Here is a 23,151-nt window from a genome sequence, read left to right as displayed (position 1 = left end):
AATATCGAGATGCTTAAATCAGGCTCTGCTAACTACCATGTTTCTTGCAGCTGCAAAGTCTATCAGCCTCATACCATTGTCAGATGTTTCACTGTGGAGACTGAATTTCCCGACTGTTGGGCCAAAGATATTCTCCTTTCCAATTTTGAATTAAAATTGCCTAGAATGATTTTAATGTCATGGGCAGGGCAACGGTCATATGTTTCTTCTAAGCGGTCGTAAAATATGTCTTTGGTCTGTTCGTCCTTTTCTTCAGTGGGAGCATGAGCGCAAAAAAGTTTTTTCCTTTAATTGTTTTTTCCCTTTAATTGTTCCTGCACGGTGCTATTGAACCAACTTTAAATGGAAGCTCCTTATACCTGGGATGTTTTTGCGGATTCTGAAACTACAATGTTTATAGATGAGAAAAATAAAAAACAAACTAATCGCCGGAGCGCTTTTTAAATACATCGCGGTAAAAGTTCACATTTTTAAAGTTTTTTTTTAGATTTTCACATTTTGCAGGGAAACCGCAAGCCCTATCAAAATGGAACAAAAGAAAATGCGGATTTTAAAACAGCAATGTTCATAGATGAGAAAAATCCAAAAACAAGAAAAAATCGCTATAGGGATTTTTAAATAATTCGCGGTCAAAATTTATATTTTTTAGGTTTATTTTAGGTTTTCGCGATTTTGCTTAGAACTGTAAGTTCTATAGAAAAGTAAAGAAAATGTTGAAGCTGTGAAAATTCTCTAGAGGATTGATCGTAATGATTTATTCCCAGGCTTGAGATATAGAAGTTCTTGAGATATAGAAGTTCGCATTTTTAGCTGTGAAAATTCTCTACAAGATTACCTTTCGTAATTTTTTCCTGGGCTGTACCATTTTTGGGATATATAAGTTTAAGTTGGGAAATTGCAGGCAAAACATTGTTTTATAAGGAGACGGTGCAGTCAGTGTCCCAATTTGAACCTCTATATCTCATTTTCTGTAGTTCCATTTTGATAGAGCTTGCGGTTTCCCAGTAAAATCAAGAAAATCTAAAAATGTGAAGTTTTTACCGCCATTTATTTAAAAAGCGCTCCGGTGATTTTTTGTTTTTGACTTTTCTCATCTAAGAGAATTGTAGTTTCAGAATCTGCAAAAACTTCCCAGGTGTAAGCAACTTTCATTTAAAGCTGGTTCAAGAGCACCGTGCCTGTTGTTCTTTCTAATTTCTTATGGAAATGCGTAAATGCCATTCTTGCTTCAATTTTAAATTATATTATTTAAATATTTATTATGCATAATGAAAAAATAACAAGCAGGTCTAACTATTAAGAAAAAAATCTTAAATGATATGGTAAAGCTTAACCAAAGACTGGGGTTTGGGCAGCGGCGTAGGTAGCGTAAGGAGCAGCAAATGGAGCGGCGTATTGAGCACCATAGGGGGCTACAACACCAGCGGGAGCAGCATAGGTAGCTTGAGCGGCATAGGTGGCTGGGGCAACAAACTTGGCGGGAGCTGCGAAAGCAGTTGGAGTAGCATAAGTAGCTGGACCAGCTACATAACGGCTAGCGAAGGGACCGGAGTAAACGAAAGGAGTGGTGGTGTATGAAGACAAGGTACCATCGTAGTTGTGACGGACATCGACTTGGCTGCTACCACCGGCAGCATAGAGGGGAGCATTAGCATAACCAACGGCAGGAGCGGCAGCAAAGGCGGTGGGAGCCACAACACCGGCACTGGCGTAAGCCAAACAAGCAGCAAAAGCAATGACCTTCAAAATTGAGATTTAAATGTGAAGAGATTTTTTCGAAAAGTACTATTTCAATTTATTTCAACTTACGAATTTGAACATTTGTGTGTGTGTTTAGGAACTGTGTTTGCAATTAAATGTGCAAGAGTGTTATGTGTATATTTGGGTATGATTGTAGCTTTTATAGTAAACCATTTGTTTTACTAAAACTTATCTTGCAGTTACCCTATTGTTTGAGACGTGCTTTGAACTCCAAATCATTATGGTGGGAAAGATGTCACCAAAATGTCTACAAATAAAGTGTAAACACTCTATGAAACCGTAAATTAGTGTGAGATAATAAAATAAAAATATGCCCTCTATTTTTTGGGATGGACTACATAGTGTGTAATTTTTTGAGTCAAGGCTTAACCATATTCTTACACCACAGCGTGATGGAATATAAAAAAAAAGGCTCGCCAGACCAAGGTCGAAATTCTCTTAGTTAAAATTTTGTGGATTTTATACAGGAGTTCATAATTTCACATTTCAATGATATATAAAAGTGGGTGACGTAGGGGATGGAAGATGACAAGGAACGGTCCTGACCGGCTTAACATGGCAAAGCCCAGGCTTTATCTTGGTCCCTCTTTCGTCTCAAGTGGACACTGACCTCCCCGTGGTGTCAACTGGGGAACTGCCTTTAACACCCGTTAAAGGTAGTGAGCTAACATGTGCCGCGCGTTCACCCATAAGATCGTTAAAAACTTGGGTTTGGGCGTCGGGTTAGTAACCCTCCCCTAGAAAAAACAGCCTACTATGAAAAAACGAAAGAAAAGAAAAACAAATCCCTCTAAAGTTCACGAACCCCGCAAACGTTTTAAGGACTACACCTGGAATGTTCGCACTCTTTATAGAGAAGGTGCAGTTTACGCATTGGCAGATGTAATTCCATACAGGAAATGCGATGGAACGGGAAAAGCGTCACAACAACACCTAAAGGTGACGCACTGTATTATAGCTGCCATGACACAAAGCAGTTGGTCGGAGGTTAAAACATCTGGTCTCCAGCTTCACCCCAGTGAATGAAAGACTCGCTGCAATTCGATTAAAAGCAAAATTCTTCCACATCAGCTTTATTTGCGCTCATGCTCCCACTGAAGACAAGGACGAACAGACCAAAGATATATTTTACGAGCGCTTAGAAGAAACTTATGACTGAGAAACATCTGACAATGGTATAAGACTGATAGACTTCGCAGCTGCAGGAAACTTGGTAGTTAGCAGTACCAGATTTAAGCATCTCGATATTCATAAGGGCACCTGGCTGTCGCCAAATCAAAGAACAAGATATCAAATTGATCAAGTTGTGATAGAAGGAAGACATGCATCAAGCGTGTTGGATGTACGATCGTTCTGAGGTGCAAACATAGACTCGGACCACTACCTTGTTGCAGCAAAGGTACGTACCAGATTAAACGTAGCAAACAAATTGCTAACAGACACAACACGGAAGTTGGAATTCGGTAAGCTGATATCACAACAGATAGCCACTGCATATTCCACTCAACTGGCCCAACGGCTTAATCAAAGCACTGCTCGTTCCGATGACATATCAGGACAATGGAAAGAGCATTTTTCCTAACTGTTGATATCCAATAGTAGCGAAGTCGACGAAGATACCACATATCCAATCCCAGAAGATGGTATTGAATGTATACCACCCGGCCAAGATGAGGTAAAGACAGCAATACACCGGCTGAAGAATAATAAGGCAGCAGGAGCTGATGGCCTACCAGCCGAGCTGTTTAAAACCGGAGGCGACACGGTGATAAGGTGTATGCATCAGCTAATTAGCTCCATCTGGCAGGAAGAACTCGTACCCGACGATTGGAACCTAAGCATCATGTGTCCCGTCCATAAGAAAGGAGATAAGACTTTATGCTCCAAATATGGGGCGTAAGTCTTCTCCCTATCGCCTACAAGGTAGTGTCAGGGATATTGTGCGAACGACTAAAGCCCATGGTCAACGGAATAATTGGACCATAACAATGCGGCTTTAGACCTGGCAAGTCCACCATTGATCAGATATTTACCCTGCGGCAAATCCTGGAGAAGACCCAAGAGATGCACATCGATTATAAAGCAGCCTTCGACAGCCCGCTGCGTTCAAAGGTATTCGAAGCCATGTCTGAATTTGGTATCCCCTCAAAGCTCATCCGGCTTTGTAAAATGACTTTAACTGACACGAGATCCTCAGTTAAAATAGGAAAGAACCTCTCCGAAGAGTTTTGTACCAAAAGAGGTTTCAGACAAGGAGACAGCCTTTCGTGTGATCTCTTCAACATCCTGCTGGAAAAGGTTATACGAGAGGCAAACGTCAAATATGTGTTCACTCCTTCGGCTACCTCCCACACAAAATTTCTAATGATCATTTCAAGATCTGCTCTCGAATCACTTTTAATTAATTTTTTGTTAGAAACGAGCTTAATGACCAATGATGCGAATAAAAAAGGAAAGCCGACGATACGAACCCACACACACACTACTTTTATTTTTGTTGAAGCAACTTGTATTCGCTGCCTCAAATTCGACGATAAAAGTTTTTTCAGGGGCAAGTCCATACTTCTTGAGATAACAGTGGCTGAAGAGCACGATAACTTTCGAACTGATCAACCGATTTGGTCCAAAATTTCCGGTACTTCCCTTGAACGGGGCAACCAATTTGGTTTAAACTTTGGATCTCCTAATATGTTATCCAAATTTAATTTAACTTCTAAAATGGCCAACATCGGTCTTCTAGTTAGGGTATCTCCCCCTCAAAAGTTCAACATTTGTGTCTAAGTGCAGCTTAGGGTCTGTTGGAAGATCCTTTGGAAACGTATACATGCTTTTCGTTGTGGTCCCGTTTACAGCTATATTATGTTTTCCGTGGACAAGTCCATGCTTCCCGATTTACTGCAAGTTCAAATGTCCAATAAGGGCCACAAAATTCTGAAAAGACCTTAAATACATTCGATCTGTCCGTAGATGAATGTTTTATTTCACAAGACATATAGGTTCTAATTCTTTCTTTATTGAAAAATATAAATATGGGCCTGAAATCGGTATTAAACCCAACATGTAAATTTCGATGGAAAGCTTAAGTGTGAGAGTTCTCCATGAGACACACCCCCATTATTATAAGTATTCTTTTGTTATAGTTTGGATTTACCGAACAGATTTATAGCGTTCCGGTTAACTTAAAGTTAAAAGTGATGATTGAATTTCAAGAAGGAGCTTCTTGGAATTAACTTTCAATATAAAAATTATTTTTTTAATGCAAGGCTGTTCAAAGTGCGCACTTGGCCTGTCGGTGTATGTCAATTTGCTCACACACACAATTTAAAAAGAGAGCTTTTGTTTTTGTTTTGAATATTTTCAAAATTACCAATCAGTCTCTATTGAGGGCGAAACCTATAGCTATGCGTTTTGCGTGTGCGTTCAAAAATACAAAAACAAAATACATGTATTTGTTGTTGTTTTCAATTTGAAATACATGTATTTTGTTTTTGTATTTTCGAACGCACACGCAACACGCAGAGCTATAGGTTTCGCCCTGAACGTTCAATGAGGAAGGTTCTGTTTTCGATTTTGTCTATGAATTTATATGCGTACACTGAAAAAATGAATGAAGATACTGAAAACGAATTTTTATTTGCCGAAAATTATTACGGCAAATTAGAGTGTTTGGTTTGTCAGTGCACTTTGGCGCAAGAAATTATAACATCAACAGTCATATTTGGTCAAAATAAAATAATTCTTTTACTTTAAATTTTGAAACATAAAATAAAAAAACTTGTACAATATTTCTCATAAAAAATTAAAAAATTAATCTTAAAAAAAAAAAATGATCTTCGCCTAAAAAGGCAAAAAATTTTCAAATAAATAAAATCAGCTGAGCCAGGCTGGGGTTTGAACCCACGTCCTTGAAAAACACAGAAAAAAGTGTTGTCACGGCGTGTTAGCGTTCAGAGCCAAACTCATAACTTTCAAAGGCAGCGCTAAGCGTTTGTCATGAAAGCACAACTAAATGGGAAAATCCTCATTGTTGTTGTAAAATACAAAACAAAAATGCATTTGAAAGAAGAAAAGTTCGAGGACATCGAAGCCGCTCCACATCCGATATGTCTGAAGAGTCTTGACCGAAGACGAAACATGCATGTCACATAGTGGTGGGTGTGTGGGTTCGAATCGTCGGCTTTCCTTTTTCACTTGCATAATAGATCATAAAGCTCGATTAAAAAATTAAAAAAAAACAAAATGTATTTGTATGTGTGTGAGCAGGCCTATTTTAATGCCTCAAAATTGGATTATTTTGCGTTTTCAAATCCATCAGATAGTAAAAGAACACATGTAATAATGGCCCGTAGTGTGTTTTCACTTTATTCGAAAACGACTTTTTCACTTTTCTAGTATTCTAAGGTTTCTATCGGCTTTTTAATAAAGCCACAGGCAATGAAACTCTGTTAACATTACACTGTGTGTAATTTTTTGAGTCATGTTTTATTAACCATATTCTGACTTCACAGTGTGATAGAACACCAAAAATGAGAAGACACGTGTCTCGCCGTTTTGCCCTATCTCATCAACACTCGCGGTTATAGGCCTCCAAAGGTTTGAGGCTTTGATGTAAAAAGGGTAATTGAGTCAGGACTATATCTTCCAAACCGTTAGGAAATTTGAATTTATCTCAGAGGCAAAGTTGTAGCTCTTGTCTTAAAGAACAAACATTGTGAACACATATAACCCATCAAACTTCATCTGCAAGGTCAAAATCGCCAAGGTTAATTTTCTTTTAAAAATTTTCTCAAGTTTTGTTACACAGCTATCAAACCGATCAAATTTGAAGCAAACAACCAACTTCAAAAATCTCAGTAAACATCTTTCTAGAATATACGAACTCTGTAGAAACGGATCTTAATGGTCAAAATAGCAAAACAATTGCGATTTTTATCTTCTTATCTAGGATTATGCTCCATAGATATTAAACAGCTCAAAATTCAAGGATACAATCAACCACAATAACGTAGCAAAGTCATCAATAAACAACTTTCTGGAATATGCGAAATGTCTATGAACGGTTCTTAATAGTAAAGATAGCAAAAATCTTTTGAATATATCCAGTTTTTATACTTTTTTCTCCGACTCTGGTCCAAAGATACGCAACCGCCCAAAATTAAGGATACCGTCAACCACAAAAATGTACCTAAGATTTCAAGAAACAACTTTTTAGAAGAAAAATTCTAGGAAAAATTCTTAGGGCTGAAATTCACGAACAATTACATTTTTTTAACATTCCCCCTGCTCAGGTTTGGAAACAACAAACAAAAAAACTCAAGGAAATTAAAAAGGTTTGTTATTTACGGACCTGAACAGGAAAGAATAATCTAAAATAATGGAATTTTGAGCTTGAAGAATCGTTCCTAGAATCTTCACTTGTTCTAGAAACTTGTTTGTTGAAATCTAATCTAATCTAATCTACATTTTTGTAGTTGACTCTATCCTTAATTTTTGGGCGGTTGCGTATCATTGGACCAGAGTCGGAGAAAAAAGTATAAAAATTGTATATTTTCAAAAGATTTTTGCTATTTTTACCATTAAGAACTGTTCATAGACATTTCGCATATTCCAGAAAATTGTTTATTGAAGCCTTTGCTACAATATTGTGGTTGATTGTTTTCTTGAATTTTGAACGGCTTAATATCTATGGAGCAGAAGTCAAGAAAAGCGGATAAAAATCACAATTGTTTTGCTATTTTGGCCATTAAGATCCGTTTCTACAAAGTTCGAATATTCTAGAAAGATGTTTATTGAGATCTGAGGTACATTTTTGTAGTTGGTTGTTTGCTTCAAATTTGATCGGTTTGATAGCTGTGTAACAAAACTTGAGAAAATTTTTAAAAGAAAATTTACCTTGGCGATTTTGACCTTGCAGATGAAGCTTGATGGATTATATGTGTTCACAATTTTTGTTCTTTAAGACAAGAGCTACAACTTTGCCTCCGAGATAAATTCAAATTTCCTAACGGTTTGGAAGATATAGTCCTGACTAAATGACCCTTTCTACATCAAAGCCTCAAACCTTTGGAGGCCTATAACCGCGAAAGTTGATGAGATAGGGAAAAACGGCGAGACACGTGTCTTCTCATTTTTGGTGTTCTATCACACTGCGGGGTCAGAATATGGTTAATAATTTTCGTGTTGCACAGTGTTATTTGATTTGATTAGTTGGGACAGTTCCGCAGGCCTTGTGCTTAGAAGACTATCCCTTCTTTCGGCCTCAAGAAACGACACGATCTTATATACGCCAATATTAGAAAGTAAATTGTTTTCGGTTATATTAACAATATATATAACGTTTTTATTTAATAAAATAACAATATTTAAATAACTGAAAATTGTCTATTTACAAAAAGCATTGTCATTGGCAAGACTTAAGCTACAACTTGGGCAGGGGCGGCAACAGCTGGGGCAGCATATTGAGCAGCAAAACCAGCAGGGTAAGTGGCATAAGGAGCGGCGAAGGGAGCAGCATAGGGGGTAGCATAGGGAGCTACAACACCAGCGGGACCAACAAACTTAGCTGGAGCGGCATAAGTAGCGGGAGCAGCATAAGCAGCTGGACCAGCTACATAACGGCTAGCGAAGGGACCGGAGTAAGCGAAAGGGGTGGTGGTGTATGAAGACAAGGTACCATCGTAGTTGTGACGGACATCGACTTGGCTGCTACCACCGGCAGCATAGAGAGGAGCATTAGCATAACCAACAGCGGGAGCAGCAGCGAAAGTGGTGGGAGCTACAACACCAGCGCTGGCGTAAGCCAAACAAGCAGCAAAGGCAATGACCTTGAAATGAGGAAATAAAATAAATTTATTTTGGTTTAGGCGTATCTGTCTGACGAGCTATCTGAATGAAGTATTGAACTTACAAATTTGAACATTTTGATAAGGATTTGTTTTAGGGAACTGTTTACAGTTGTATGGATAAATGTGTTATGCCTATTTTAGTAATTGCTGTAAGCTTTTATAATAAAATCTATATTTGGATGTCATGTTTTACCATATCAATTCATTTGAAATGCTCACAAATACTCCAGTACGGACGTGCTGGGAATTCGAAACTGAATACCATTTGCCAAGCCCCCAAAACATTGTTTATGAATGAAGTATGTCTGTGGAGGTGCGTAAACTTGAAAAAACTCAAGTTTGTCAAGAATATATTTATGATAATATAAGCATAACATAGACAATGGTTATGTACTAAAGTCTGAAATACAAAAGACATATTATTCAGACCACATTGAGTAAACCTCTTATAAAATAATTAGAGTCGTTGTGGTTTAATTGTAAACTGGGATTCTTCTTAAAAAAAGCTATCATTTTTCCCTGCCTTCTCAAAAGTCAACTAAAGGGCAAAGAACTTTAAAAATGCATCATAAAAGAAAATGCGTAAAATACGTTTATAGTATTTTTTTTACACCCATAATATTTTTGGCAATTCCGAGCACGTCCACATCGGAGTAGTTGTGTGCATTTGTTTTATATATCATCAAATGACTTGATATGGCAAAGCATAACTTCCAAATTTAGACTGTGTTATAAAAGCTTACAACAGTCGCCAAAAAAGGCATAACACAATTAGCTAATCAACTATAAACAGTAGCACAAAAAATTCTTCATCAAAATGTTCAAATTTGTAAGTTCCACACATGTATACTTTAGATAGCTCGTCACAAATATTACATGCAACCCCAATTATAACTATTTTATTCCCTTTATTTCAAGGTCATTGTCTTTGCTGCTTGTTTGGCTTACGCCAGCGCTGGTGTTGTTGCTCCCACCACTTTCGCTGCTGCTCCCGCTGTTGGTTATGCTAATGCTCCACTTTATGCTGCCGGTGGTAGCAGCCAAGTCGATATCCGTCACAACTATGATGGTACCTTGTCTTCATACACCACCACTCCTTTCGCTTGTTCCGGTCTCTTCGCTAGCCGTTATGTAGCTGGCCCAGCTGCTTATGCTGCCCCAACTGCTTTCGCTGCTCCCGCCAAGGTTGTTGCTCCAGCTACCTATGCTGCTCCCGCTACTTATGCCGCTCCAGCTAAGTTTGTTGGTGCCGCCGGTGTTGTAGCTCCCTATGCTACCCCCTACGCTACTCTCTTCGCCGCTCCCCATGCCACCTACCCTGCTGGGTTCGCCGCTCAATATGCTGCCCCTGCTGTTGCCACCCCTGCCCAAGTTGTAGCTTAAATGTTCGCAAAGACAGTCCTTTTTTTGTACATAGACAATTTTGACTTATTTAAATGTTGTTATTTTATTTAATAAAAATGTTATATAATTCGTAGATTTTCAATTTTAAACGTGCACAATTTCTTTTTTTTTTCACAACGCTTTTCTGGAATTTTTCTTTTCTTTAAGGGGGCTACTAATATCTTTCGAGTAAGCGCTTAATTTTTTAATCGAGTAACGAATGACTTAGTTATAGTGGTTAAAGTGCGGAAAAAACGCGACTATGTAAAAATTGCATATTTTGTGCACCTTAAATAGAATTGCGTCATCAGGGCAAACCATGGAGATCTCATATTGTATGTCAAAATGCGTAGGACGTCTACGGTTACCTTTCAGAGAATATAAGGATGTGAAGAGAGGCGTAACATCCGATATTTTTTCGAGGGTTTTCATAATTACATGATATATTCAAGGGGTGCAATTGTATGCACACCCGCCTTGCACACAGAAGGTAGTGGGTGCGATTCCCCGGCTTGGCAATATAAAATTTTTAACGGTGGCAAAACACCCCTCAGTGATGTTGGCGACAATTCCTGAGTATTTCAGCCATGTAAATGTTCTCTACAAGTGGTGTCTTAGGACACGCCGTTCGGACTCGGCTATAAACTGTAGGTCCCATATCTTTGAGCTAATATGAATCGGGGTGCACTGATTGATATGCGAGAAGTCTCCTTGTCCCATCCGGGATGTTTGTGGAACAATTCTTATTATAATATTATTCTAGACCTGCGTTGAAAAATTTTACGCCTTTGTTGGCATCTTTTTTTACTAGAAAATACGAGGGCAGTTCGGAAACTTCTTAGCCTAGCACTAAAAGCGCGGTATAAACAGAAAAAAGTTAAGTGTTTTGGAAACTTCCATCTTTGTTATGAACACATGTTAAATTTTGTTTCGATATGGCAACTCCGTCATATAGAAACAGATGGAAAAATTAGAAATGCTTAATCGGGACAAGAAATTCATAATGATATGGTGAATGTGTAAGGTGAAAGTGCTCCTTCATATGCAACAGTAAAAAATTGGGTTGCTGAAATTAAACGTGGTCGTACAAGCATTGAAGATGAACCACGTAGTGGACGCGTGAACGTTCCACGCGTTTTGACATACAATATGAGATATCCATGGCTTGTATTTATAGTTTTTCCAAATTGAATGAAACCTTTATTTTTATTGAACGAAATAATCCAGACTATTAAAAAAAACAAGGAAGGAAATATGAGTCGGCTTTGCCGACAGATATATACCCTCAGCCTGTGTGGATTGAAATACTTTTTTTTCCAAAAAAAAACTTATGTATTTAGGGGGGTTTTCAAAATGTTGGGCGTATGAACCGACAAAAGTATAGATAGGATTAAAGCTCAAAAGTTTGTGGATATATCGATAGATAGATACATTTGGTAAAAATATCCAAAGGATCCTCGAACAGATCCTTAACCACACAAAAATGTTGCACATTTGTGTGGGATAGATAGGGCCCAAATTTTAAAATAAACTAAGTTTCGAAAATATTTAGATATCCAAAGTTTGGACCAAATCGGTTGCTACGTCTATGAGATATCGCGCGTACCATTTTAGCGAATATTTGCGAAATTTTGTGGGGTTGGTACTGGAAGGGGTGGACCTATTAGCACCACCTTCGAATTTAATCTAATATTCGAAGAAATATTACAATATCCAAAGTGTGGACGAACGCAGTATTTGGTTAGAGCTCTCCGTCCACTACATATGGTGCCATAAGGGTTTTTTACAACTTTCGGGCTGTTTTCTCAGCAAGTACGGACTTGCTCCTAAACAAACATTTACTGTCGTAATTGAGGCAGCGGTCACTCCCATCAAGAGTTATTGTGCGCACAATTTTTCCGAATATTTTTGAAGTTTTGTGGGGGAGGTACCTGAAGGAGTGGACCGATATGGCTTATCTTCGAACTTAAGCTAAGTTTGCACAAAATGTTACGAAGGCCACATTTTGCACTGAATCGGCAGATCCGTTCGAAAGTTAACTTGCGCTCCAACCACTATACACGGTGTCATAGGGGTTTTTTTGTACCTTTATGCTATTTTCTCAGGAAGTATGGACCTTTCCCAGATGAAACTTGCACCGTCGTCTGGGGGCAGTGAATACAAGTTGCTACAACAAAAATCAAAGCGATTCGATAGCAGGTCCAAAACTGAACTTTTCCGAAATTTTGGTGGGAAATTAAGTCTGGACCAAATCAGTTGCTTTCTTCAAAGGGTTATCGTGCGCACAAATTTTCCGAACATTTCCGAACTTTTGTGGGGACGTACCGGAAGGAGTGGACCGATATAACCCATCATCGAACTTAAACTAAGTTTGAACAAAATATTACGAAAGCCAAATTTTGGACCGAATCGGTTGATCCGTTCGAGAGTTATCGTGCGCTCCAGCCAGACAGACAGCCGGACATGGCTAAATCAACTCCAAATTGTCTGAAACACGTTTCGTCCAAACATACTTGGATTATTGGACAAATGTTCTGTATAGGGTTGATCAATATGTCACACATTAAGGAGGGGAAATACCGTGTTCGAAAATGAATTTTGGGTTCACCTTCTTACAGAAATAACGGGTGATTCTCCCAAGGAGATGTTAAGTCAAATAACTTGTACACACGATTGAACTGCATCTTTGGTATCGAACATTGGTACTAAATTTCGACAAATACATTAACAATTTGTATAACATATTTATTTAATTAAATAACAATATTTAAATAACTGAAAATTGTCTATTTTCAAAAAGAAGAACGATCTCTACGAACATTTAAGCTACTACTTGGGTAGGGGCAGAATATTGAGCGGCAAAACCGGCAGGGTAGGTGGCATAAGGAGCGGCAAAGGGAGAAGCATAGGGGGTAGCATAGGCAGCATAATTAGCGGGAGCAGCATATGCAGCTGGGGCAACAACTTTGTTGGGAGCAGCGAAAGCAGTTGGGGCGGCATAAGCAGCTGGGCCAGCTACATAACGGCTAGCAAAGGGACCGGAGTAAGCGAAAGGAGTGGTGGTGTATGAAGACAAGGTACCATCGTAATTGTGACGGACATCGACTTGGCTGCTACCACCGGCAGCATAGAGAGGAGCATTAGCATAACCAACAGCGGGAGCAGCAGCAAAGGTGGTGGGAGCCACAACACCGGCGCTAGCGTAAGCCAAACAAGCAGCAAAGGCAATGACCTTGAAATAAAGGAAATAAAATAGTTGTAATTGGGTTTGTTTTCAATATTTTTGACGAGCTATCTAAAGCATGAATGTGTGGAACTTACAAATTTGAACATTTTGATGATTGGGATTTTGTGTATAACTGTTTATAGTTGAGTGGGTAACTGTGTTATGTCCATTTTTGTCACTGATAAAAGCTTTTATAGTAAATTGTATACATATTTAGCAAGTACGTTTTACCATATAAAAGGGCAATTGCTCTGAGAAAGACGTGTTAGGAATACGAAATTAACTACTTAATAACTATGCAGTGATTTTCAAGCCCTGTAAAAGAGCGATTACGAGTATTAGTGCATTAATGTTGTGTGTTAGGTAGGTCATGATCATAGACAAACATAAATTAATTCAAAGTGAAATTATTTAGCAAATTTCTTCAGAGCTATGTGGTTGTAGTCCATTTGCATTTGAAATTCTTGTCGAACTTTTATTTCTATGGACATACAACAGAAATATTTTTACCCAAAAATAACAGTGGTCAACACGACTTTTGTTTCATTCGATTTCTATACAGTCTCTAATTCAAATTGGCGAATTGCTTTCAAATCCGGAAATAGTTTTTTCTCCATCAGCTCTTGTTTTTGTGATATGTATATGTATATGATGTACCGACAAAAATCGGTAAAATTCAAATGCATATCATTTCGGTAATTAACGATATTATTCTGCAAGTTTGCGACCAATAAAAAGTAGTCGTAAAGTTCTACCGATAATGTTTTAACGTTTCATTCATAATATTGCGTTTTAATGTTACCGATGTTTGTCGGTAACTCAAAAAATTTGTTAGAGAATCGCCCTACAGGGCCCTATTATATGATTTTTACCCAGATTTTCGTTATCCAAAAATACTTGTTGGTGTTTTTTTATTCCCTACACCACAATGTGGAAAGGGTATTATAAGTTTGTTTTGGTAAAAATTCATGTAACACCGCGAAATATTCGTCGGAGACCTGCAATGTGGTATACCAATCTTCATATCTCGACGAGATAAAGCGATTTTGGGATGTGTGTCTGTCCGTCTGTCCATTATAAATTGTAAACACGCTCCAGGCCGCAATTATGGACCGATCGTCACGAAATTTTGTATGGAGGTCGGGTTCAGGCCAGAATAGATCCCTATTCTTATTGGTGACGATCGAGAAATATGTAGCGGGTGAAATGGACCAAAAACAAAATTTTTATCCGATTTTGTAGCGGCTCTGTATGTCGCCTCGAAATTTTAAATAATGTAAGATTATATGACAAAGAAGAAGTTTGCAATTTGAGATGGTGATCGGATGATGTTTAGAGGGTTAAATGGACCACAACTTTTGTGTGAAATTTGTAAAAATTTTTAATATACCGGAATATCTTTTTTCCTTGACCACACATAAATAGTATTTGGAAGGACAACTCTTGCCCTTTCAATTAGTGCCAATTATGTTGATTTATGTGGTCAGATAACAGAGTTACAGCCTAATATATCCAGTGTTTTGCTTGTAATGTAATCAAAAGCATACTAGAGGTCGCAATTATAGATCAATAGTCACGAAGAAGATGCCTACAATTTTTGATGATGATCTGATATTATTTGGCGGGTTCAATGGACCATTACTTTGTATGCTATCCCTAGAGGCCATATACCGGCAAAGTCGCCTATATATGAAACATTAACTACCCATCTTTCCTCTGATGAAAATTGCAATAATATGTGTGCTTGGTAACGGAACTACTACCTAAGATATAATGAGTTTTGTGAAGAGAACCACATCTTCCTCCCATGCTACAAATTGTCTCTATCATGACAGACAAATTCGCAGTTCTTACAAATATGTTATGCAACACCTATTTTTTGTAAAATTTGCATATTTTTGGCTTCTAATTAAATTCCAATCGAAAATTATGCATATGCAAATATTATTTTTGCATAGGGAAAATTTCTGTATATCACATATTTTCGTATGCTACATATATTTCAATAATATCTTCTAAAATGTTTATATGTACATTTTTCTGTTTGAAATTCAATTCAGACAAGTCAACAAAATAGAGAACTCTGTAACCACAGCCACAATCTTCAAAATGTCGAAAATGGGGAGCTTTCGTTGTATGGGAGCTATATGAACGCCTAGACCTATACCGACAAATTTCAGATGGAAAGTTTAATACCCCCAATGAAGACTTAATACTAAATTTTAGCCAATTCGGAGGGATATTGAGACCATAACCTTCAAAGTACAGAAAATAGGTAGGTTCTGGTTATGGGAGCTATATGAAGACGTTTTTACCTCCAACGAAGTTTTTTACCTCCAACGAAGACTGAATACAAAATGTCAGCCATTTCAGTTTGATAATGAGGCCACAACCTTCAAAATACCGGATATCGAGAGGTACGGTTCTATGGGAGCTATATGAAGACCTGGACCTATACCGATAAATTTCAGGTCGAAAATTGTGATGAACGAATACTTAATACAAACTTTCAGCCAATTCGATGGGATATTAAGGACACAAAGTCTTGCATATGGTTTAGCAAATATGTCAAAATATGCAAAAAATTAGGTCCAGACTAAATGTCCGTTCTAAAATTACTTATTGGTGCCACCATGGTACAATTGTATGCACACCCGCCTTGCACGCTGAAGGTCGGGCGTTCGATTCCCGGCCAGCAAACATCAAATTTCCAACGATGGCAAAATGCCCCTCAGTAAAGTTGGCGACATTTTATGAGTATTTCCACCATGTACAACTTCTCTACAGATGGTGTTTTAAGACATGCCTTTCGGACTCGGCGATAAACAGTAGGCCCCACACTATAGCTGTAATATGAATCGTGGTGCACGCCCCGTCCCTTCTGTGATTATTTGTATTATTATTATATTGTTATTTAAACTTAATGTGATAAGGTTGCAGACTTCAAAAATTTATTTCTTACAATGAGTTTATTTGTCCAAAAGAAACTTTGATTTGCTGAAAGCTAACTCGCAGGGTAGTGGTGTAGGGTATCGTATGGTCGGCCCTGTCCGACTATAGCCTTTGCTTACTTGTTTTAACATTTCTTTTTTAAGGAGATGTCGTGCGTTCGGTCTAAAGAGTTTTTGCTATATTCATCGTGAATATATCTTAGAAAATATTGAAGACCTATACCAGACTTTATAAAAATTGCGTATTTTGTGTACTTTAAAGTAGATTTAGTTCATAAGGGCAAGACATGGATATTTCATATTGTATGACAAAATTCGTGGGACATGATAAGTTAAAAGTTTTTTATATAATTTGCTAAATTCCGAAATTCAAGTATATGGCCAAATCTTTTCCTTTTTTGTTGTGATCATTTACGAAATAGCCCGTAATTTCTGTTCCTAGTGTAAATCTTTATAAATAACAATTAAGAATGTATCAGTAGGCTTTGCCGACAGCCTAGGTGAATTTGAAACTTTAATCTACGGTCAGATTGAATGTATTTAGGTTCTCTTCAGTATTTTGTGGCCATTTTTGCTTTAAATTTCAAAAGGGGAGGAACCCCTACAAAAGTTCAACATTTGTGTCTAACTGCAGTTTAAGGTCTGTTCCATTCTGGAATTTAAACTAAATTTGGACAATACGTTTACTATCTAATCCCATAAAAACTAAAAATTGTTGGCAAAAAATTGGGGTTTTGGCCAGGAAAATGGATTCCTGAACCACTGTGTGTCGGAGGCAACGATTGCTGAAACTTTTTAAGAACTGTATGACTGAACTGTACTGTATGGTCTGAGGTACATTATCCTGTCAAGTGATATTACTTGTACGCACGATTGAACAGCATCTTCGGTATCTAACATTATTAGTGTCTATTCAGGTGTCCATGAAATCATTTAATTTAGTACTAAATTCCGAATAAAACAAGTAAAAAAGTATCAGTCGGCTTTGCCGACAGAGATATACCCTCAGCCTGTGAAAATTGAAACACTTTTTTCACAAAAAACTTATGTATTTAGGGGGTTTTAAAATTTTAGTCGCATGAACCGACAAAAATGTTGATTAGGATTAAAGTTCAAAAATTTTGCGGAAAAGGTACTTAAAGGAATGGACCCATTGGGGTGCCATAGGGGGTTTTTACACCCTTCGGGCTGTTTTCTCAAGAAGTATGGACTTGCCCCTGAAACAACTTTTACCATGGTAATTGAGGCAGCGAATGTAAGTTGCTTTTAAAAAATCAAAGTGATTTAATATCAGGTCTTAAAGTGAACCTATCCAAATTTTTGTGTGTTAGGTACCTGATCTATATTTGGTAGATATTATGAGAATGTGTAAAGTATGGACCAAATCGGTCACTCCCATCAAGAGTTATCGTGCGCACAATTTTTCCGAATATTTTTCAACTTTTGTGGGGTAGGTACCTGAAGGAGTGGACCGATATGGCTTATCTACAAACTTAAAGTAAGTTTGGAAACAATATTACGAAGGCCAAATTTTGGCCGGAATCGGCATATCCGTTCGAGAATTATCTTGCGCTTCTATCCATAATCATGGGGTGTCATAGGGTTTGTTTTTCAACTTTCAGGTTCTTTTTTCAGGAAGTATGGACTTGCCCGTGAGGAAACTTGTACCCTCGTATAGGGGACAGTGAATACAAGATGCTACAACCATGCTAAAAGATGCAAATTATGGACCAAATCGGTTGCTCCCTGCAAGAGTTATCGTACGCACAAATATTCCAAACATTTTCCAACTTTTGTGGGGGAGATACCGGAAGGAGTGGACCGATATAATCCATCTTTGAACTTGAACTAAGCTTGGGCAAAATATTACGAAAGCCAAATTTTGGACCGAATCGGAAGATCCGTTCGAGAGTTATCTTGCGCTCCAACCACTACCCACGGTGTCATAGGGTTTTTTGTAACTTTCAGGCTATTTTCTCAAGAAGTATGGACTTGCCCCTAATGAAACTTACAGCGTCGTATAGAGGACGGCGAATACAACTTGCGTAAACAAAAATCAAAGCGATTCGAGACCAGGTCCTAAACTGAACTTATCCGAAATTTTGTGTGGGAGGTACCCGAAGGAGTGGACCGCTTGAGTGCATATTGGAACCTCATCTAAGTTTGGTAGAAATTACACGATGTGCAAAGTATGGACCAAATCGGTTATTCCCTACAAGAGTTATCGTGCGCACAATTTTTGCGACAATTTTTGAACATTTGTGGGGGAGGTACCTGAAGGAGTGGAGCTATATGGCCCATCTTCGAACTTAAATCGAATCTGGACAAAATATTTCGATACTAAAAATTTTAACTGAATCGATTGATCCGTTCGAGAGTTATCGTGCGCACCAGCCAGCCAGAGAGACAGACGGACGGACATTGCTAGATCTACTCAAAATTGTCTGAAACGGATATCGTACAAACATACTTGGGGTCTAAAACCATTATTTCGATGAGGCACATTTTTGGTCGTATCAAAGTGTAAATAACCTCTTCAGCATAAATGCTGAAGGTATAAAAAATAAATAATGCGTGTGTTTACATTAACAACTTGTGTAACATGTCTATTTAATTAAATAACAATATTTAAATAACTGAAAATTATCTATTTACAAAAAAAAGAACGATCTCTGCAAACATTTAAGCTGCAACAGCTGGGGCAGCATATTGAGCGGCGAAACCAGCAGGGTAGGTGGCATAGGGAGCGGCGAAGGGAGCAGCATAGTGGGTAGCATAGGGAGCTACAACACCAGCGGGACCAACAAACTTAGCTGGAGCGGCATAAGTAGCGGGAGCAGCATAGGCAGCTGGTGCAACTACCTTGGCGGGAGCAGCGAAAGCAGTTGGGGCAGCATAAGCAGCTGGACCAGCTACATAACGGCTAGCGAAGGGACCGGAATAAGCGAAAGGAGTGGTGGTGTATGAAGACAAGGTACCATCATAGTTGTGACGGATATCGACTTGGCTGCTACCACCGGCAGCATAAAGTGGAGCATTAGCATAACCAACAGCGGGAGCAGCAGCGAAAGTGGTGGGAGCCACAACACCAGCGCTGGCGTAAGCCAAACAAGCAGCAAAGACAATGACCTTGAAAAGAGCAAATAAAATAATTTTATTTGGCTTTATTTGAATTACATCTCATTAGCTGACAAATGCAGTGAACTTACAAATTTGAACATTTTGATAATGGGGGTTTTGTGTATAACTGCTTATTGTTGAGTGGGTAACTGTGTTATGTCCATTTTTGTCACAGATTAAAGCTTTTATAATAAAACGTATACATATTTGGCTAGTATGTTTTACCGTATGAAGAGGCAATTGCTCTAATAAAGACGTGTTAAGAATATAAAATTGATTACTCCATAAGTACGCAGTGATTTTCAAGCCATGTAAAAGAGCGATTATTAGTGCATTAATATTATGATCAAAGACTAACATAAGTAAATTCAATGTAAAATTATTAAGCAAATTTCTTCAGGGCTGTGTGGTAGGTTGCAGTGCATTTGCATATTAAATGCTTGTCGAACTCTAATTTCTATGTTAATTTCTATGGATATATGCAATAACGACCTTACAACAGAAATCTTTTTTATCCAAAAATTACACTTGTCAACACCACTTTTGTTTCATTCGATTTTATTACAGTTTCTAACTCAAAATGGAGAATTACTTTCAAATCCGAAAAGAAATTTACCCAGATTTTCGTAATCCTTGGTCACCAAAAATATTTTGGGTGTTTTTTTCATTAAACACTACTTTGTTAAGGAGAGGACATGTGCTCGATGTAAACAACTTTTGTTATTTTCATATATCTTGGACTTTTTCCACAAAAAAAAAAAAAAACGTATGTATATATTGGGGTTTCCAAAATGTTGGGCGTATGAACCGACAAAAATATGGATTGAATTAAAACTCAAAAATTTCCGGGACATATCGCTAGATAGGGCTTTTGTAACATACTTGCCTACGAAAAACATAATATCGCTGTAAACAGGGCCACTAGAGAATCTTCGGTAAAAATTTCCAAAGAATCCTCGAACAGACCCTTAACCACACAAAAATGTTGAACATTTGTGTGGGTGGTACCCCAAGGATTGGACTGATAGGGCCCACATTTAAATATAAACTAAGTTTGTACAAAATATTTAGAGACCCAAAGTTTGGACCAAATCGGTTGGGGAGGTACCGAAAGGAGTGGACCTAAAAGCACCGCCTTCGAATTTCATCTAATATTCGAAGAACTATTACGATATCAAATGTGTGGACGAACGGAGTATTCGGTTCGAGCTCTCCAGCAACTACATATGGTGGTATAGGGGTTTTTACACGTTTCTGGCTGTTCTCTAAAGAAGTATGAACTTGCGGCTGAAGAAACTTTTACTGTCGTAATCGAGGCAGCGAATGCAAGTTGCTCAGCATTTATGCTAACGAAGGTATACACACTTTTATACGGGCAAAATGTGCCTCATCGAAATAATGGTTTTAGACCCCAAGTATGTTTGGACGAAATGTGTTTCAGACAATTTTGAGTTGATTTAGCAATGTCCGTCCGTCCGTATGTCTGTCTGTAGCGCACGATAACTCTCGAACGAATCAACAGATTCGGTCCAAAATTTGGCTTTCGTAATATTTGGTCCTAATTTAGTTTAAGTTCCAAGATGGGTACCTCCCACACAAAAGTTCGGAATTGTTCGGATAAATTGTGCGCACGACAACTCCTTAAGGAAGAAACCAATTTGGTCCATACTTTGCACATCGTGAAATTTCTACCAGACTTAGACGATGTTCCAATATGGACTCAATCGGTATACTCCTTGGTGTACCTTCCACACAAAATTTCGGAAAAGTTAAGTTTAGAACCTGCTCTCGAATCGATGTTATAGCAACTTGTATTCACTGCCCCCCATACGACGGTATAAGTTTTATCAGGGGCAAGTCTATACTTCCTGAGAAAATAACCTGAAAATTACAAAAAGTCCCTATCACACCGAGTGTAGTGGATGGAGCGCAAGATAATTCTCGAACGGACCTGCAGATTCGGTCCAAAATGTGGCCTTCGTAATATTTTGTGCAAACTTAGTTTAAGTTCGAAGATAAGCCATAGCGGTCAACATCTTCAGGTACCTCCCCCACAAGAGTTAGAAAATGTTCGGAAAAATTGTGCGCGCGAAAACTCTTGATGGGAGTGACCGATTTGGTCCATACTTTACACATCCTGTTATATCTACCAGATATAGATCAGGTTCGTATATGGACTATATTTGTCCACTTCTTCGGGTACCTCCCACAGAAAATTTTGGATAAATTAACTTTAAGACCCGCTCTCACTTATTTTTTGATGCAACTTGCATTCGCTGCCACAATTACGACAGTAAAAGTTTTTTTCAGGGGCAAGTCCATACTTCTTATGGCTGCATATGTAGTGGCTGTAGAACTCTAACCGAATACTGCGTTCGTCCACACTTTGGATATCGTACGATTTCTTCGAATATTAGATGAAATTCGGTGGTGCTCATAGGTCCACTCTTTCCGGTACCTCCCCCACAAAAGTTCGAAAATATTCGCTAAAATGGTTCTAGCGACTTCTCATAGACGTAGCAACCGATTTGGTCCAAACTTTTGTCGAAGCTTAGTTTATGTTCAAATTTGGGCCCTATCTGTCCAATCCTTGTGGTACCACCCACACAAATGTTCAGCACACAAAAATGCTTAAGGGTCTGTTCGAGGATCCTTTGGACATTTTTACCGAAGGTTTTCCTAGTGTCCCTGTTTACAGCGATATTATGTTTTTCGTAGGCTTGTGTGATAAAAAAGCTCTATATGTCGATATCCCCGCAATTGTTTGAGCTTTAATCCTATCCATACTTTTGTCGGTTCATTGGCCCAAAATTTTGAACACACGATTGAACAGCATCTTAGGTATAGCTAGTGTCTATTAGGGGGTACATGAATTCATTTCATTAGATAAGAAATTCGGACTAAGAAAGTAAATAATGCGTGTGTGTTTACATTAACAATTTATGTAACATGTTTATTTAATTATATAACAATATTTAAATAACTGAAATTTATCTATTTACAAAAAGAAGAACGATCTCTGAAAACATTTAAGCTACAACTTTGGCAGGGGCGGCAACAGCTGGGGCAGCATATTGAGCGGCGAAACCAGCAGGGTAGGTCGCATAGGGTGCGGCGAAGGGAGCAGCATAGGGGGTAGCATATGGAGCTACAACACCGGCGGGACCAACAAACTTAGCTGGAGCGGCATAAGTAGCGGGAGCAGCGAAAGCAGTTGGGGCAGCATAAGCAGCTGGGCCAGCTACATAACGGCTAGCGAAGGGACCGGAGTAAGCGAAAGGAGTGGTGGTGTATGAAGACAAGGTACCATCGTAGTTGTGACGGACATCGATTTGGCTGCTACCACCGGCAGCATAAAGAGGAGCATTAGCATAACCTACGGCAGGAGCAGCAGCAAAGGCGGTTGGAGCCACAACACCGGCACTGGCGTAAGCCAAGCAAGCAGCAAAGACAGCGACCTTCAAAATAAAAAAAACAATTGTTTTATTAAGTAATACAAACGATTGACGAAATGTGTTTTGTGATAAACTTACAAATTTGAACATATTGAATAGTGTTTTTGGGGATGTTTGCAGTCGTGGGTGTAACTGTGTTATGTCTATTTAGGGCCATGATTTAAGCTTTTATAGTAAACTATGTTTTGTGATTACCATTTGTGGTTAGACAATTGAACACAAAGTACCACGTACGATACGTGACAAGCAATGTAAATAGAAAGTGAACCATTTTTTCTCCATTAATTCAATGGGAACTATGTATACTGTTATGTATAGTGTGTTAAGGAAGGTTCATCTAATGAAGTTGTTGTCATTTGTTTAATGCACTCTTTTTATAATTTGGATCATTCAATGACCTCTAAATGCAT

The 23,151-nt window shown here is 38.3% G+C and overlaps 4 protein-coding genes across 4 annotated transcripts; all 4 read right to left on the bottom strand.

The window, feature by feature from the left end:
* Positions 1-1,329: 1,329 nt before the first annotated feature.
* Positions 1,330-1,980, bottom strand: LOC141402912 (uncharacterized). Its single transcript, XM_073985038.1, has 2 exons — positions 1,945-1,980; positions 1,330-1,740 (listed from the first exon to the last, which is right to left on the bottom strand). Exons 1-2 carry the CDS (start codon positions 1,978-1,980, stop codon positions 1,330-1,332), a joined length of 447 nt encoding a protein of 148 aa, XP_073841139.1.
* Positions 1,981-8,174: 6,194 nt separating this feature from the next.
* LOC141402911 (uncharacterized) lies at positions 8,175-8,680 on the bottom strand. Its single transcript, XM_073985037.1, has 2 exons — positions 8,669-8,680; positions 8,175-8,585 (listed from the first exon to the last, which is right to left on the bottom strand). The coding sequence occupies exons 1-2, from the start codon at positions 8,678-8,680 to the stop codon at positions 8,175-8,177; spliced, it is 423 nt and encodes a 140-aa protein (XP_073841138.1).
* Positions 8,681-12,810: 4,130 nt separating this feature from the next.
* Positions 12,811-19,387, bottom strand: LOC141402910 (uncharacterized). The gene is made up of 3 exons (XM_073985035.1): positions 19,376-19,387; positions 18,861-19,328; positions 12,811-13,221 (listed from the first exon to the last, which is right to left on the bottom strand). The coding sequence occupies exons 1-3, from the start codon at positions 19,385-19,387 to the stop codon at positions 12,811-12,813; spliced, it is 891 nt and encodes a 296-aa protein (XP_073841136.1).
* Positions 19,388-22,315: 2,928 nt separating this feature from the next.
* Positions 22,316-22,831, bottom strand: LOC141402909 (uncharacterized). The gene is made up of 2 exons (XM_073985034.1): positions 22,820-22,831; positions 22,316-22,744 (listed from the first exon to the last, which is right to left on the bottom strand). The coding sequence occupies exons 1-2, from the start codon at positions 22,829-22,831 to the stop codon at positions 22,316-22,318; spliced, it is 441 nt and encodes a 146-aa protein (XP_073841135.1).
* Between the last annotated feature and the right edge of the window lie 320 nt (positions 22,832-23,151).

The sequence above is a fragment of the Musca autumnalis genome, unplaced genomic scaffold, assembly GCF_047663935.1.
Source record: "Musca autumnalis isolate F117 unplaced genomic scaffold, ASM4766393v1 scaffold_4, whole genome shotgun sequence".
Lineage (NCBI taxonomy): Eukaryota > Metazoa > Arthropoda > Insecta > Diptera > Muscidae > Musca > Musca autumnalis.
Note: the sequence above shows the minus strand (reverse complement) of the source record. Positions and strands in the feature narration are given on the sequence as shown.